Source organism: Oryctolagus cuniculus, chromosome 2 (assembly GCF_051225735.1).
Source record: "Oryctolagus cuniculus isolate XC-2025 breed Fujian yellow rabbit chromosome 2, ASM5122573v1, whole genome shotgun sequence".
NCBI lineage: Eukaryota > Metazoa > Chordata > Mammalia > Lagomorpha > Leporidae > Oryctolagus > Oryctolagus cuniculus.
This window is the reverse complement of record NC_142868.1, coordinates 46,920,891-46,939,422: the sequence shown is the minus strand read 5'-3', so window position 1 is coordinate 46,939,422 and position 18,532 is coordinate 46,920,891. Positions and strand designations below refer to the sequence as shown.

Here is an 18,532-nt window from a genome sequence, read left to right as displayed (position 1 = left end):
ATTTAAGAAGTGGGTATGAATTTTCCTGTTCCTTAGTTGTTTCTTTGACCTTGCATTTTGAAAATGATTTTGTCTCTTTTTCATTTTTTTCTGTTTTTTTTTTTTTTTTTTTTTTTTTCCCCCTCCCCCTTGGGCGTCAGGTCGAGTCAAATGGAGTCCTTCACCTGCAATAACTTTAGGAGCCAAGGCTTCCCGGGTTCAGTAGCCTCTGGTCCTGCCTCTGCGCTCAGCCACCTGCCTCTCGCAGGGGGCGCGGCGAGGAGGGGTCACCTCGCGCTCCAACTGCCCTCTAGCGGCCCAACTGTCACTCCTCGGCCTGGGATCCGGACGCCAAGCCATGTTGCGAGTCCTCTTTCTGCTCTGCGGGCTCAGCGGGCTCAGGACTAAGGAGAGTAAGTGAAAACCCTTCCACTCCCGACTTTCTAAGAGCGACTTTCTAAGGGCGACGGCCGCCCTAGCCCTTTGCCTCGGTTACCCTGGAGGTCCCTGGGAAGGAGCCTGGCTGTGGGGCGCACGCTGCGCAAGCTGAGGCCCATCTGCACGTTGAAAATTCGCATTGGATGGTGCGGTGGGGTGGCGGGTTCCCACTTCTGAGCCCTGGGGAGAGGTGAGAGATTCCCTGGCTTTGGCGGACGCCCCAAGATGGGAGCTTTAGCTCCTGCAGTACATTTTTGGAGTTACTGAAGTCCAAGGCCTGTTCTGTGGTTGGAAGACCCGGATTTGGGATGATTTGTACCTTGGGCCCATCTCCCCAGCGTTACAACATCCTTCGCACCGGACAGCATTCCTAGAGCAATATACCTATTCCCCTCGTAATTCTAGAAAGAAATGCGAAAAGATAGTGAAACTGAGAGGCGGCATTTAGAACACAGGTTATGGATTTAGAGAGGAAATAATGAACGAAGCCTTTTAGGCGATGGGTTGTGTTCTGATGCAACATTTTATACTTTGCAGATTCCGAAAGGCTACACGTCCAGGTTACAGTTCCGGAGAAAATGCGCTCAGTAACAAGCGAAGGATTTGAAACAGAAGTAATGAATCATTACATTGTTCACATTTTAAAAATCACGTGACTATTTTGTTCCCAAGAGGTTAGCCATCTTTCCCCCATGTACAGTTGCTGGATTTTATATTTCTTTTCATGTTTTCTTGAAAGGGCTTTGGAAACTGAACCAGGATTAACAATGTTTCACGGAGGTGACAGGACAGTGGCACTAGCTATCTAGCTGTCCACAGCCCCAAGTCCCACCTCCCAGATGGTTTCCTCTTGGGTGTCTTCAAATACTCATTGCCTGATCCATCTATTGCTCTTCTCACTCACCAGTCTCTCTCTCTCTCTCTCTCTATATATATATATATTTTTTTTTAAAGGGAGCCTTACAGGAGACAATGATCACTTGAATTAATGATGTTATATTAATGATTTTTCCATCTTGATTGCAAAATTTTAAAGATTAAGACCATTCACAAAAATATAAAAAAATGATACAAAACAAATAACAACAATTAGCTTGTGCAGCCATTATTTAGTCAGGCAAAAAGCAATGGCCACATAGAATAAAAGAGGATTATAATAGAGATGGAGATGTGATTATGGTGAGATATGGAGGACAGATTTTTAATTGAACGATCTAAGGATTGAATGTGCCAATAAATTTGGAAACGTTGAGGAGATAGGCCATTTCATAGAAAAACAAATTCATGGAAAACAGAGAAATATGAAATGTCCAAGATTTTAAAAATTTGAAGCTATTATAAAAGCCTCTTCTCCTTCTTCAAAAATACAGAAATATTTAAAGCTAAGAAAAGCATAAGGTAAATAGTTTTACAAATAAAATATTTTATAAATGAAGAATTTTGTAAAAGTTCTTGTGGGAGGAGATAATGCCTAATAAATATGATAAGAGAAATATGTAACCTGATACCCAAAAGAAACTGGGACAACATGAAAAAATTCAAGCCAAATTTATTCATGATTGTATCTGCCAAACATAAACTAATACAGCAAAGTAATCTAATACAATGAAGTATTGATAATGGCCAATGATAAAATGTAATTTATACCTAAATTGATCCAATGATTGAGTCTTGGAATAACAATGAAGTTTACTTAAAAAAAAATCACATGAGAAACTGAATATTTACATAGCAATGAAGCAGATAAATCCCAAAGGTTGAGGGTGGGGGGTTTGAGGAAGGATAGACCAAAGGAAGATGTGTTGACTGAAAGATAGAAAGTTTTAATTAGACTTAAAGAAAAAATTTTAGTGATCTATTGCACTGCACAGTGACCAGAGTTAATGTAAATGTTTATTTCAAAGTTGATAGAATAGATTTCTGAGCTTGTCACCACACACACACACACACACGCACACACACAGTAAGTTGGTAGACAAAACATCACATTGTATAGTCTTGTAAAAACAATGAAAAACAACTAATTAAAAATACTCAAAAGGAAACATAATTGTGCAAGATCCTGTCATAAGACAGAATAAATCTTTACAAATTCATCTTTGCAAAGGCTCCTGGGTACTAACACTGTATGGGAAAAATATCCTGTGGAACAACCTATGAAATCAAAATTGCTGAATTTAAAATGAGCTTGAAGCAAATTTAGAACCTCTTTTATAATTAAAAAGGCCTCCACCTTGAGGAAGTGCTTGATCATCCTACCAACAGAAGGAATGGAATAGAACAGATTAGGAGAGGTGGAAGGGAGTCAATTTAAGAACCTGAATCTAAAAATCTGAAACAGACCAAGCAGGAAAAATTCTTTCAACTAGAGCTGTCTGTTTCCTTAGAGGAGAAAATAAAATGCTAGTCTGAAAATCAATCCTATTCTATATTTCAGTTGTCTGTCTACAGAACAACCATAGTAAATTATATGTAGTTCTATATCTGTAACTATGTTAACTTTTTCACGATGGATCTTTTAGCTGTTAATAAAACACCATTGAGAGTAGGACTGAGTTACCTACTGTGGGTCCTGCTGCACTATGGGCTATGGGTGTATTAGGCGAGTAGTCCTACCTTACAGAATGATGTCTTAACGGTTATTCCAAGGCAACAGTACTTTGATGCCTGATTATATTCCTTCCTTGAAAAACATCCACTGAGCACCTACTGTGTGCACTGCCTTATGAGAAAAGCAAAAATGAGGATTAAGTAATTCATGGGTGGGTAAGAAAGTTGGGAAGGCATAGGAGTAAATGCCAAATGCATGATAGATCCAACATCTCCAGACACCCTGGAAGTCACTAGCTGTTGCTTCCACACATTTCTGTTATGAGTCACTTGGCATGTTCAAGCTGATCTTCCGAGAGTATTCCAAATATGATGGGTGCTTTGGAGAATGCTTTTGAAATGAATTATTGAATTTAGAGGATGGGTACTTTCAGTTCATGTGATGTGGAAAGACTCCAAGAAGAAAGCAACTCGGTAGATCTCACAGAACAAAGGAATTGTGATGCAAAGAATTAGTCGGGGGAAGACACTTATAGGAAAATTTAAAGTCTGGGAAATGGAGCTGGAAGTTTTACATCCTGTCTCCTACTTCACAGTGCCCTTCCTCTATGCTTTTCCTTCTAAATTGGTTTTCAATATGTAACACCTACAATAAAAAGAAAAAATTACTTAAGATAAATACAGCATATTGATTTTTATTTTAAATATTTTTTCCAAGTAAAGTTCAGTGTAGAACGTTGGCTTAAGTTGTCCACACTGTTACAGCTACAGATACAACTGCACTTGTCTGCAGAGTCCTATTGCAATAGAATAGTTTATGTATTGTATACTAGTACTATGTGCTGAATTATCTCCCTCCTTGCCCAAAATTCACATCGAACCCTAATCCCATCATTCCTTAGTGAAACTATATTGGGAGATAGGGCACTTAGAGAGATATGTAAATTAAAATAAATTAGTTAGGGTGGGCCTTAATCCACTATGACTGATGTCCTTATAAGAAAAGGATCCACAAACCTGTAGAGACAAAATTGCCCATTGGTTGGACACCATTTCTTAATCTTCATATTAATAAAATAGATCAATGGGTATTACAATCCAACTTGACAAAAATTTATAAAATGTATACATAGTCAACATGATGTACAGGTAGTTCTTTGTTCTCTTATGTATTTTCCATTGAATAATTTAGTTATATTCTATTTCAAACATGGCCTTTTCAGCGTCCTCAGTCTTTATTAAGTTGTCACAAATGATGGATGAGAGATAATTCAACTTTTAAATTCTATTTTGTTAATAAATTTAAAAATCAGCAAGTAAGAAATTCCACAAATTATCTTATTCTAGCTATTATTCTTACTGTGAAAGCTAGTGACATCAGTTTCCATTGAAATAAACCAACATTAGATTCTAAATTTTCTCCTTTTTTGATATTAGTGTGTTTTAGGATGCAATTCATGTTAAACAGTGGCTTTTCTTCCTAACTTCTTTTTCCTCACTTCCTTTGCCTTTTCAATGTACTCTCCTGCCAGGTGGTCTACAACATTGTCATTGAAGGGAAGACATACACTTTGAACCTAATGCAAAAGTAGGTGGTCTTCACTATTTGATTAGCTGTCTTTATTCAGTTTATAATTATTGTTTGTCATTATCCAGAATGTGATTATTTTGCATTTGAAAATGTTTCTAGCTACTAACTGTTCATTTTTCTCTTATTTGATGCTTTGAAAGACACTTTTAAGTCTATGGAATATATATCCAGAACTTGAACCATAGTGTATGCTCCACCCCATCCCCCTCAGTCCTGGTAGCAGCAGATTGCTATTGGCTATCCAAGAGACTTTATGGAGGATACATTGTAATACTCTTCTATCTGCTTGAAGACACAAATGTGGTTTGCTTTCAAGTTCACTTATTATCAACTTATATTTGAAAGATCATAGCTGATTCTTTGATGATCTGAACCATAGCAATAGTTTTATTAGTGTGCATACCCTGTCACAGAGTATTAAGGACTTAGATTACAGTTGAAATTAGCCATACTCAGTCTCATGCCATCTGATGAAGTCGGAAAAAGCAAGCACAATATATACTAAAGAATAAAGAAAAAGAAAATTGAAATAGTCCCTTTTTAAATGTTAAGAATAGTCTTGTAGAAACAATGGGTCAGGCTGAAACCATGAGCCAGGAGTTCCATCCAGGTCTCCCATGTGGGTGGCAGGGGTCCAAACATTTGGGTCATCTCCTACTGCTTTTCTAAGGCCATTAGCAGGGAGTTGGATTGGAAGTGGAGCAGCCAGGACTTGAACTGGTGCCCACATGGGATGCTGGAATCACAGGTGGTGGTTTTAACTGCTATACCACAACACTGGTCCTTCTCTTCTTTTTCATACATTATAGTTATGTACATTTCTTTAAAAAAAGATTTATTTATTTATTTATTTGAAAAGTGGAGTTACAGAGAGAGGCAGAGGCAGAGGCAGAGCAAGAGAAGTCTTCCATCCACTGGTTCACTCCCCAGATGGCTATGACTGCCAGGGCTGGCTCAGACCAAAGCCAGGAACCAGGAGCTTCATCCAAGTCTCCCACCTGGATGCAGGGGCCCAAGAACTTGGGACACTCTCTGCTGCTTTCCCAGGCACATTATCATGGAGCTGGATCAGAAGTGGAGCAGCTGGGACTTGAGCCGGCACCCATATAGGATGCTGGCACTGCAGGCCTCAGCTTAACCCACTGTGCCACAGTGACAGCCCCAGTTCTGTGTATTTCTAAACCCCAATAATGTATTAGTATTAATTTTCATATGGTCAATATTTCTTAACCAGAACACTTATCACTCTGGTGCTATTCATTTCTCCCTACATTTGTATATTTCTATCTGAAGTTAGTTTTCGTATGACTTGGGAATTCCCTACATAATTCTGTTGTAAAATTACTAGTTTTTAATTATATGTCTTTGCCTGCTATTAAATCTTCTTGTTATTTTTGCCCCAGCTTTATAATGGTATAATTCACAAGGATTGCATGTACTCAGGGTTTATAAAACTATATTTTGAGACTTGCATGCAGTGTGAAATGACTAAATCAAGCTGATTAGCCTATCCATCACCTCAAATATCTATCTTTTGGTGATGAGACTATTTAAGTTCTCATCCCTTGGACACTTCTTAGGAATATTACATTATTATTGATATCACCATGCTGTTCAGTAGATCTCCAAACTTTTTTATCTTGTGTATCTGAAACTTTGTATCCTTTTTTCTTTCTAAAAGATTTATTTATTTATTTATTTGAAAGGCAGAGTTATAAAGAGGCAGAGGAAGTGGAGAGGGAGAGGTCTCTTCCAGATGGCCACAATGGCCAGAGCTGAGCTGATCTGAAGCCAGGAGCCAGGAGCTTCTTCCAGGTCTCCCACATGGGTTCAGGGGCCCAAGGACTTGGGCTATTTTCTACTGCTTTCCCAGGCCATAGCAGAGAGCTGGATTGGAAGAGGATCAGATGTGTCTTGGGGCCAGCGCGGTGTCATAGTGGGTTAATGCTCTGGCCTGAAGCACTGGCATCCCATATGGACTCCGGTTCTAGTCCCAGCTGCTCCACTTCCGATCTGGCTCTCTGCTATGGCCTGGGAAAACAGTGAAAGATGGCCCAAGTCCTTGGGCCCCTGTACCTTTGGGGGAGACCCAGAAGACGCTCCTGGCTTTGGATCGGTGCAGCTCTGGTCATTGCAGCCATCTGTGGGGTGAACCTCTCTCTCTGTCTCTACCTCTCTCTGTAACTCTTTCAAATAAATAAAATAAATCTTAAACAAACAAATAAATAAATGTGCTGATAAGATAAAATGTAACAAAAAAAAAAAAAAAAAAAAGGAGAATCAGCCAGGACTCTAACAAGTGCTCATATGGGACCCCGCACTGCAGGTTGTGGCTTTAACCACTATGCCACAGTGCCAGCCCTGAAACTTTACATCCTTTAACCATCATCTCATCATTCCTCTGCTCCAGCCCCTAGAAGTCACCATTTTGCTCTCACCTTCTATGAGTCTGAAATGTTTAGATTCTGCTTATAAGTGATATCATGCAGTGGTTTTCTTTCTGTGCCTTGTTTATTTCTTTTAACTTAATTTCCTCCACTTTAATTCATGTTCTCCCAAATAACAGTATTTCCTCTTTTTAAAGGCTCAATATTATATGTGTGTATGTGATGTGCGTATATATACATGTGTGTGCATATATGTGTGTGTGTGTATATTTATATATCTCCTTTATTCATTCATTGGCAGATGCATTTGTCTTGACTATTGTGAGTATAGCTACAATGAACATGAAATGTAGATGTCTCTTTGATATATTATTTCCCTTGAATATATACCCAGAAGTGGAGTTGCTGGATTATATGTAGTTCTATTTTTAATTTTTGAGGATCTTCTTTTTTACATAATGACCATATTAATTTATATCCCCACTAACAGTGTGCAAGTGTTTCCTAGTCTCCATGTCTATGTCAACACTTGTTATCTTTGGTCTTTTTGATAACCACCATCTTTAACAGGTATGAGATAATATATCACTGTAGATTTAACTTGCATTTATGTAATGACCAGTGATATTGGGCATTTTTATATTTATATTTATATTTATATTTATATTTATATTTATATTTATATTTCTTTTGAGAAATGTCTATTTAGATCCTTTGCCCATTGCTTCATTGGGTTATTTGTTTTCTTGCCATTGGGTTATTTGAACTCCTTATATATTTTAGATATTAACTCCTTATCAGATGCATGATTTACATATATTTCCATGTTTTCTGTAGCTTATGTCTTCACACTTTTGACTGCTTCCTTTGTTGTTTACAAACTTTTAGAGTTTGTCTACTTCTGCTTTTATTGCAAGTGCTTTTGACTCATATTAAAAAATCATTGAACAGACCAATGTCAAGAAATTTTTCCCTTGTGTTTTCTGTAGAAGTTTCAGTTTCAAGTCTTATGTTTAAGTCTTGAACTTTTGTTTGTATTTTTGTTTGTTTATTTTGTTTTTGTATTTTGTATTTTGTTTATTTTGTTTGTATTTTGTTTGCTTTTGTTTGTATATGATGTGAGATAAGGGTCTAGTTTTAGTCTTCTGCATGTAGATATCATTTTCAAAACACGATTTTATGAAGAGAGACTGTTCATTCCCCATTATGTGTTAATGGCAACAGAGTAGTTGACTGTGAATGTAGGGAGTTGTTTCTCTGATATCTATTCTGTTCCCTTGGTCTATGTGCCTGTTTTTTACACTTGTACCAACACCATTTTGATTACTATAGCTTTGAAGTGTATTTGAATCAGGTAATCTGATGATGCATCCAGTTGTGTTCTTTTGCTCAAGATTTTTTCAACTATTCAGAGAAATAGGTCACCAAGGAGGTAACAAATTCTGTACACTAAAAATTCTCTCTCTGCCAACCTACACACACACACACACACACACACAAATATAATATATATATTTATATAAATAATAAATAATATATTTTATATATATAAATAAAATATATAAATATAATAAACCTTTCTCAAAACCAAAGTTTAGGAAACAAATTTTTCCAATAAATACCTTTTATCTTCATTTTACAGAACTTTTTTGCCTCGTGATTTTAGAGTTTATGGTTATGATAGCACAGGAATTATGAAAGACCTTGAACAACAATTTCAGGTATGTTCATATTGTCTGTTTAACCTTTGTCATATGAGTTTCTATGAACACCTTATTTAGGACCCACATGTTACTGGAGTACAAAGAGTTGATGCTATTTTTTTTTTTTTTGGCCATGAATTTAATCATTTGCTTTTGCTGATGTGTACTGAGTTAATAATGTTAAACAGATGATTAACCAAATCAACTGTGATTTTGATGTTTCTAAACCATTTGTTTCATGATGATGTACATATATATGTGTGTGTGTGTACTGTGGCAGTATGGGACTGGATATGTCATGAAACTCTCAAAATTGGAAATTATGATTTGAGTCAGTAGAGCTCATCCCAGCCATCTCTTTCCCACAAACCAGACAGCTAGAGTGAACCCTATGTATTCACTAAATCTGTAGGTTTCCTACTAATGCTTCTCCTCTCCCCCCACCCACCCCAACCTCCACCATTTTTGAATGTGCCCTTGGGCTTGAACTTCTCTGTGTTGTGTTTCAAATGAAATCCGTTCACCTGGGAAGAAATTAGGTATGTGATAGCCTCTCACACCAGGCAACATCTCTGGGCCAAGGCTGTGGAGTTTGGCTATGCATGGAATGTTTCCATGTATCCCCCCTAAAATTCATACACTGAAGCACTAGTCCTCAAGGCGATGGTATTTAGAAGTGGGGCCTTTGCAGGATGATGAAGTCGTGAAGTAAAGGCACACATGGGAGTGGAATTAGTGCCCTCACGTGGAGAGAGAAACCAGGTATGACCTGCGGGCACGGGGAAGTGTGGGAGAGATGGCCAGAAGCACAGCATTCTGTGGGATTGGCTAGGGGAGCATAGTTTACTTTCTCTGATTGCTCCTAAATTGGAAGCTGAGATAAAAATTATGAAAGCTGGGGACCAGTGTTGTGGTGCAGTGGATTAGGCTGCCACTTGCGACACTGGCATCCCATATCCGAATGTTGATTTGAGTCCCAGCTCCTCTGCTTCCGATCTACCTTCCTGCTAATGCACCTGGGAAGGCAGTGGAAGATGGCCAAGTAATTAGGCCCTTGTCACTCACATGGGAGACTCAGATGAAGCTCCTGGCCCCTGGCTTCAGCCTGGAAAAGACCTGGCTGTTGTGATCATTTGAGGAGTGAACAAACAGATGAAAGATCTCTCCCTCCCTCTCTCTCTCTCTCTTTCTGTCTCTCTCTCTCTCTCTCTCTCTCTCTCACACACACACACACACACACACACATTCTGCCTTTTGTGTAAATAATTAAGTAGATAACTAAATCTTAATTTTTTTTTCAAATTAGAGAAACTGTCAGTTATTCGTCAAGTCTTGGCCACTTTGAATGATTGCTATAGAAATTCTTGTTGAATTGCTTGGACTGTGCCTGGAGATAGCAATCTGGTTTCCTGCAAAGTCTGGCTTCAAACAGGTCGGCTCTCCAGGTCATTCACTGTAGTGAGGGGGTTCATTTCCTGGACAGCTTGCTGCAGGTTGTAGATCAGAGTTCTTCTTTTTGGTTTGGCCTGGCTATCAATAACTTTTTTTAAAAAAGAAAGTTTTTTTTTTTAATTTATTTATTTGAGAGGTAGAGTTACAGACAGCAAGAGAGAGAGACAGAAGAAAGGTTTTCCATCCACTGGTTCACTCCACAAATGGCCACAACAGCCAGAGCTGAGCTGAGCTGAAGCCAGGAGCTTCTTCCAGGTCTCCCAAGCAGATGCAGGGGCCCAAGCACTTGGGCCATCTTCCACTGCTGTCCCTGGCCACTAGCAGAGAGCTGGATTGGAAAAAGAGTAGGCGGGACTCGAACTGGAGCCCATATGGGATGCCGGCGCTGCAGCTGGAGGATTAACCTAGTGTGCCACAGTGCCGGCTCCTCAATCACTTTTATATTCAGTGCTGTGTTCCATATATTGTTTCTCACTAATTGAAGAAAAATGTTAGCCACTATGCTTTCAAATATTGTATACCCCTTTTCCCTTTCCATTTTTATGAAATTCCAATCAAATGTTTGTTAATTAATGTTTCCTCACCTCACAGATTGCTGAAGCTATGTTTGATATTTAAATCTTTTCACTCTGCTTCCTTTCACAGTTGATAATTTTTAAAGCTCTATCTTCTAGTTTATTTTGAAGATTTTAGTTTTATTTATTTTATTTTTTATTTATATTTTTATATATTTATATTTTATTTTATATATTTATTTTTATTTATTTATTTGAAGGGTAGAGACACAGATAGGGAGAGACAGAGAGAGAGGTCTTCCATCCGCTGGTTTGCTCCCCAAATGGCCACAGCAGCAGGAGCTGAGCTGATCCAAAATCAGGAACCAAGTGATTTTTCTAGGTCTCCCCTGTGTGTGCAGGGGTCCAAGCGCTTGGGCCATCTTCCACTGCTTTCCCAGGCCATTAGCAGGGAGCTGGATTGGAAGAGGAGCAGCTGGGACATGAACCAGCACCCATATGGGATGCCAGTGCCACAGGTGGAGACTTCGCCTACTACGCCATAGTGCTGGCACCCTCATTTATTTTGACACTCTCTTTTGTCATCTTCAGTGTGCATTCAAACCTACCCACCCACTGTATTTCACTGTAAATATATGTCATTCCAGTTGGTTTTTTATAATCTATATTTCTCTGCTGAATGTCCTAGTTGATTCCCTTGGAACAAATATCCCTTTAGGTTCTTGGTCACATTTTAATTATCTGCTTTAGAGTAATTTTTTATTAATTTCAACATCTTATTATTAGGAGTTATTTCAGAGTAAATTATCTTTCTGATTTTTCTCTCAACCATGGGCAACACTTTCCTTTTATATATCCAGTATATTTCTAATCTCATAGTGGCCATGTTTAATGATACAATGTAGAACTTGTGAATCTTTCTCTACAGAGTTTCCTTCTTGTTCTAGCAGGCAGTTAACTGGATGGAGCCACCTTCTAAGCTGTGCTCTCCCATGTTGGGAGATGGACAAACACAGGGTTATTCTCATCACTTCTTCAGCTTTTCTGATCTCGATTTCTGCTGGCCTTCTTCAGATTTCCCCACCTTCATGGTTCCAGTGGAAGTAAAGCGGTTACACCTCTGGGGCCTCACGTGGTGCCTCTCTCCTTTCTTGGATAGTGCATGTCACTTTCTGGGCACTTTTGAAACCATGGCCCCTACCGTTAAGCCGTAAGATTGGACTTTCTGTTGGAACATTAGCCACTTGTGATATCATGCTTGGGAGAGTGCTTTCGGATAAAAACTTATAATTAAAGTCACAGCAAATGCCATTGTCTTCTTTAGTCAGTTGCATTCTCTTTTATTTTGCAGTTTGCCTATGTGTCAGTCCTTTTTTAAAAAGATTTATTTATTTATTTGAAAGGCAGACATACAGAGAGAAGGAAAGAGAGAGAGAGATAGAGAGAAGATAAATATCTTCCTTCCTCTGGTTCACTCCCCAAATAGCCACAGCTGCTGGGGCTGGACCAGGCAGAAGTCAGGAGCCAGAAGCTTCCCCTGGGTCTCCCACATGGTGCATCGGCCCAAGTACTTGGGCCATCCTCCGCTGCTTTCCCAGGTGCATTAACAGGGAGCTGGATCGCAAGTGGAGCAGCTGGGACTTGAATCAGCGCCCATATGGGATTCCGGCACCACAGGTGGAAGCTTAACCTTCTACGCCATGGCACTAACCACCCCGTGTTAAAGTTTTTTCCCCCCCCAAAGAAACCGTTTATTTAATGAATACAAATTTCATAAGTACAACTTTAGGAATATAGTGACTCTTCCCATCACGTCTGCCCTCCCACCCCACCTCCAAGTGGTATCTGTGAGAGAGTTAATACTATAATATAAGCTACTCTGCCATTACATTCAAATAATTTTGAAAAAAAATTTCTCCTTTGGATTAATTTTTTCTACCATACAAATTTAAGCCAGAAGAGACTGAAAAAAAAATGGTTTTTGATGCTTTTTACCTTTTCCTAATGACTTAGAATGTCATGATTTACTTATATAGGAAAAAATATAAAAATGTACTAGGGCCGGCACTGTGGCACAGCAGGTTAAAGCCCTGGCCTAAAGTGTCGGCATCCCATATGGGTGCCAGTTCTAGTTCCAGCTGCTCCTCTTACGATCCAGCTCTCTGCCATGGCCCAAGTCTGTGGGCCCCTGCACCTGCGGGGGAGACCCAGAAGAAGCTCCTGGCTCCTGGCTTCGGATCGGTGCAGCTCCAGCCATTGTGGCCATCTGGGGAGGGAACCAGTGGATGGAAGACCTCTCTCTCTGTAACTCTGTCTTTCAAATAAATAAAATAAATCTTTAAAAAAAGAAAATGTGCTTAGTTATTATGAGCCTGTGGGGAACGCTTTGGAAATTTGAGCCATATGCTCATTTAATAATCTTAATTGGAAACAATGAGTATTTGATTCATTCACACACTCAGATAAATGTTTCAGATATTTGAAAATACCATCTTTAACAAGAATAATTCTAGCAGAGATAAATGTGTTTTATCTTTATCTTTCAGAACTTTTGCTACTACCAAGGGTTTGTTGAAGGTTATCCAAATTCTATGGTGATCGTCAGTACATGTACTGGACTCAGGTTGTAATAGATATGTATCATTTTATGGGCTGGAAGGTGGAATATTTACTTGGAAATTATTTTTGGTAATGGCTCCTACCTTCATACTGAATTAAGATTTTTGATGAATTTGGTGACGATGAAATAGGAATAGCTAGGCAGACGGTGGGAGTATGGCTTTTCTGTGTCGCCGAGTGAGTGTGGGTGTTCTGTGACCTTTTCCAACTTTAGCACCTACAGTTAAGGCTGATAGTAATTTTCAGGCCATTACAAAATGAAGTGACATTTAACTGACTTTTAAACTGTGTTATTTCATTTCTTCACTTTTTTTTTTTTAATTTGTAGGGGCTTACTACAGTTTGAAAATGTTACTTATGGAATTGAGCCCCTGGAGTCTTCGATTGGTTTTGAGCATGTGATTTATCAAGTAAAGAATAAGAATGAAAGCATTTCTCTCTATGCTGAGAAGGAGGTGGAATTCAGAGATTTGCCCTATAAAGTACAGAGTGTGCAGGTAGGTGACTAAGTAAGCTGTGTGGTTGTTACAGCAATGTAAACACAAGTTTCTCTGATACATTATTTACATACCTACACACACATATCATGAGCTTCAAACTAGTTGCACAACTTTGCTATATTATCCCAGCCGTGGAGTCTTCAACTGGCATGCGTCTCCAGTTCTGGATAGTCACATATGTGAGTGCTCCGCACAGTGATGGTATTGACTACTTACTCCTAATGTTTCTGGAATAAGTAAGGAAAGAAAAGAGTAAACTCAAATATGTGAATTTCCAGCTCAAGTGCTATATAGATGGCCTGGAAGCTATGAAGGGAAAGAGGGAGACCAAAAGGCAGGGAAGGGGTGGGAGGAGGCACAGAGAGAGAGAGAGAGAGAGAGAGAGACCTGCCATCTAACTGTTCACTCCCCAAAGGTTTTCAACAACCACGGTTGGGCCACACCAATGCCAGGAACCCTGAACCCCAGCTGGGTCTCCTACCTGAGGGGCAGGGCCCAAGCATTGGGGCCATCATCTGCTGCTCCCCAGGATGCATTAACAGGAAGCAGGACTGGAAGAAGCAGTGCTGGTACCAGGATGGGATGCAGCTATTCCAAGCAGTGTCTTAACTGCTGCACCACAATGCCTGCCCCTAAAAATAAATGTAGGATAAAATAAGCAGAACTCTTCATTATGCACTCACAATGCTACTCTCCTTCGTATTCAGGCTTCACGCTGGAATAAGAGGAACTGTCTTTCTTACTGTCTCACACTTCCTTAACTTTTCATTTCACTAGAACTTGATTTCCCTTTCCAAAAATAATCAGTGGTAATACGCTGCTAAATCAGCTATTTGAAATATTAGATGCATTTTTAAAGAGTGAAATTAAATAAAAACTTAATAGAGTTTTGGACTTGATTTACCTCCTCCTTCTTATTCTCACTTTTTTCTGGTTTTGTCCTATGCAAGGGGACTTCAAAAAATTCATCAAAAACCTGGAAGTATATTTTGGTGCAAAAGTAATTGAAATTCTTGCATAGTGTTTTCCTCATAAGCATTTTCCGTGAACATTTTGAGGACCCCTTGCACATCCACATTGTACCTACTGCTACTGCCTGTGTTAATCTCACGTTTTTCTTTGTCTTATTATACATGCCTTCCATGACTTGACCTACAATGCCTTACACATCACCCACTTCCCACTCCACATTTTCTCCTGAGTTACTGATCCCATATGGGACATATTTGTTACCCAGGTTTACAAAAACATACAGACACAAAGACTATCTGTCTATCCTCATGTTTCTTTTCACTCCCTGAATATTCTCACCACTGACCTTGGACATATTTAAATCTTTAATCCATCAACATTGCAACCAGCTGAACCCAGTAGCGTGTTCTCTGATTTTCTTTTCTTTCTCTCCCTACAATTCTTTACTATTTATCTGGTCAGGACAGTCTTCATCCTGCGTTTAGAATTAGCTTTATTATACATCTAAGTACTTTTCTCTCTTCCTATGGCAATTTTCTCTTCCTAAATAAAAGGAGTTTTGAAGTCTTGAGATCTGACACCTGTCCATCTTTCCAACACACACTTGTCCTAGCATTCTCTAATGCACCCTTGTACTGAATTTGTATTTGTTTGACTGAAGTGGACTGCTTATTTGTTCTCCAAACAAGATTGTTTTAAGGAAATAAGTGGACAAATCATTAAAGTAAATATAGGGGCTGGCGCTGTGGCTCACTTGGTTAATCCTCCGCCTGCAGTACCGGCATCCCGTGTGGGCACCTGGTTCTGGTCCCAGTTGCTCCTCTTCCAGTCCAGCTCTCTGCTGTGGCCCGGGAAGGCAGTGGAGGATGGCCCAGGTGCTTAGGCCCTTGCACCCACATGGGGGACCAGGAGGAGGCGCCTGGCTCCTGGCTTTGGATTGGCATAGCACTGGCCATGGAGGCCATTTGGGGGGTGAAACAACGGAAGGAAGACCTTTATCTCTACTCTCTCTCACTGTCTAACTCTGCCTGTCAAATAATAATAATAAAAAAAAAAAAGTAAATACAACCAGTCTCAATCCCAAACATGAAAATAAGCAGAGATTACTTCAAGGAATGTTAGACAATTGACAGATAGTGTTGGTTAGAATAAAGAAATAGAGCTGGCACTGTGGCTCACTTGGTTAATCTGCCACCTGTGGTGCCGGCATCTCATGTGGGTGCCGGGTTCTAGTCCTGTTTGCTCCTCTTCCAGTCTAGCTCTCTGTTGTGGCCCAGGAAGGCAATGGAGGATGGCCCAGGTCCTTGGACCCTGCACCCGCATGGGAGACCAGGAGGAAGCACCTGGCTCCTGGCTTCGGATCGGTGCAGTGCTGGCCATAGCAGCCATTTGGGGCGTGAACCAATGGAAAAGGAAGACCTTTCTCTCTCTCTCTCTCTCTCTCTCTCTCTCTCTCTCTCTTACTCTCTCACTGTCTGTAACTCTACCTGTCAAATTAAAAAAAAAAAAGAATGAAGAAATAGTTTTGAATTTTCCAACCCATTAATATAATATTTCCTGTCAATTATTTATAGTCAGTGAAGTAGTCTTATTTAGAGATGAAGTGCGTGCAAAGGACTTTCCCACAAAAACTACCACACACTAGGTACCTATTGTTGGCTAGAAATGATGAGAAAGGGGCTGGCATTGCGGCGCAGTGAGTTAAGCTGTGCCTGCACTGCTGGCATTCCGTAATGGAGCACCAGTTCACATCCCAGCTCACTGCAAATGTGTCTGGAAAAGCTGTGCAAGATGGCCCAAGTAACTCGGGTCCCTGCCATCCATGTGGGAAGACCCGGTTGGAGCTCTGGGCTCCAGGTTTTAGTCCCATTAAGGGAGTTAAACTGGGGATGGAAAATATTTTCTCCTACCTCCCTTCAAATAAATTTTAAAACAACGCCGGCGCCGTGGCTCACTAGTCTAATCCTCCGCCTTGTGGCGCCAGCAACCTGGGTTCTAGTCCCGGTCAGGGCGCCGGATTCTGTCCCGGTTGCCCCTCTTCCAGGCCAGCTCTCTGCTGTGGCCCGGGAGTGCAGTGGAGGATGGCCCAAGTGCTTGGGCCCTGCACCCCATGGGAGACCAGGATAAGTACCTGGCTCCTGCCATCGGATCAGCATGGTGCGCCGGCTGCAGCAGCCATTGGAGGGTGAACCAACAGCAAAGGAAGACCTTTCTCTCTGTCTCTCTCTCTCACTGTCCACTCTGCCTGTCAAAAAAAAATTTTTTTTTTAAACAAAATAAATCTTAAAAAAAAAAAAAGAAAAGAAATTATGAGAATCCAGCTTGACCATGAGGGGATTTCATCTCTTTTAAAATAAAATCCTAAATCTCTAAGCTTTGAGCCAGTGAAGAGACCCTTAAACTTGTATAAAATATGTCAGCAATAAACCCTAATTTTTCCCTACTGACCTTTCTTACAGTTTTTTCTCCTTTAAGTTGCTGTAATTATCACTCTTCTGATCTACACTTAAACCCCAGATTTGTTACTCCCCATTTAATGTGTCTTTTTGTGTGTTAAGGAAGACATTTTAGCTAAGATAAGATTGTTTTGAATAATCAAAAGGTCAAGTACCAGTATGAAAAAGCAAAACTGCAAATAAATGTAGTGAAACTTTCCTCAAATTCTGAAGCTTTACCTTCCTATCTGCACTGGGATACTGGTCTGGTGCACTCACTTATGTGATATTGCTATGTTAGTGACAAAATATTTTGAGTTAATTGACACTATAGTCTCAAAGTGCTTGCAAAGTGTCTCTTCTAATTTTTCAAGTAATTTCTCCTTGGTTGCCTTCATGTAATGAAAATGATGAAAATAGATGATTTTTTTCATGAATAATGACTATAAAAATGATTATTCCCATTTTTTAACAGAGCCTAACTGATAGAAAAGTTAAGCCAGAGTTGAAACTCAGGGGGCTGACGCTATGGCGTAGTGGGTAAAGCTGCTGCCTGCAGTGCTCGCATTCCATATGGGCGCTTGTTCGAGACCCGGCTGCTCCACTTCCAATCCAGCTCTCTGGTATGGCCTGGGAAAGCAGTAGAAAATGGCCCAAGTCCTTGGCCCCCTGCATGCACGAGGGAGACCCACAAGAAGCTCCTGGCTTTGGATTTGCACGGCTCCAGCCAGTGCAGCCGATTGGGGAGTGAACCAGTGGATGGAAGACCTCTCTCTTTGCCTCTCCTTCTCTCTCTGTGGAACTCTGACTTTCAAATAAATAAATATTTAAAAAAAGAAAGAAAGAAAGAAAAGAAACTCAGTGAGGCCTAGCATATGGGTCTAGTGTAATCACTGTGGTCCAAGTGATTGGTATCACACTCAGAATCCCCATCTTGAAATATCTGTGATCTAGGTCAGGTCCATCCTTTCTTTCTTTCTTTCATTTTTATTTTATTTTTTTTTTAAATTTTTTTTTTGATAGGCAGAGTGGACAGTGAGAGAGAGAGACAGAGAGAAAGGTCTTCCTTTGCCGTTGGTTCACCCTCCAATGGCCGCTGCGGCCGGTGCACCGCGCTGATCCGATGGCAGGAGCCAGGAGCCAGGTGCTTTTCCTGGTCTCCCATGGGGTGCAGGGCCCAAGCACCTGGGCCATCCTCCACTGCACTCCCGGGCCACAGCAGAGAGCTAGCCTGGAAGAGGGGCAACCGGGACAGAATCCGGCACCCCAGCAGGGACTAGAACCCGGTGTGCCGGCGCCGCAAGGCAGAGGATTAGCCTAGTGAGCCGCGGCGCCGGCTCTTTCTTTTCTTTTCTTTTCTTTTCTTTTCTTTTCTTTCTTTCTTTCTTTTC

At 40.4% G+C, this 18,532-nt stretch overlaps 1 protein-coding gene across 3 annotated transcripts in view; it reads left to right on the top strand.

The window, feature by feature from the left end:
• The first annotated feature begins 189 nt into the window (after positions 1-189).
• ADAM2 (ADAM metallopeptidase domain 2) overlaps positions 190-18,532 on the top strand; it is a 70,350-nt gene continuing 52,007 nt past the window's right edge. For 2 of the 3 annotated variants that reach the window (XR_016228168.1, XR_016228169.1), the window contains exons 1-6: positions 190-392; positions 955-1,031; positions 4,500-4,555; positions 8,588-8,666; positions 13,162-13,238; positions 13,563-13,731. Coding sequence is in view for 1 of the 3 variants with exons in the window: in NM_001082677.1 (NP_001076146.1) it covers positions 338-392; positions 955-1,031; positions 4,500-4,555; positions 8,588-8,666; positions 13,162-13,238; positions 13,563-13,731 (513 nt within the window). In the remaining 2 variants the exon portion in view is untranslated. 3 annotated transcript variants of the gene reach the window in all.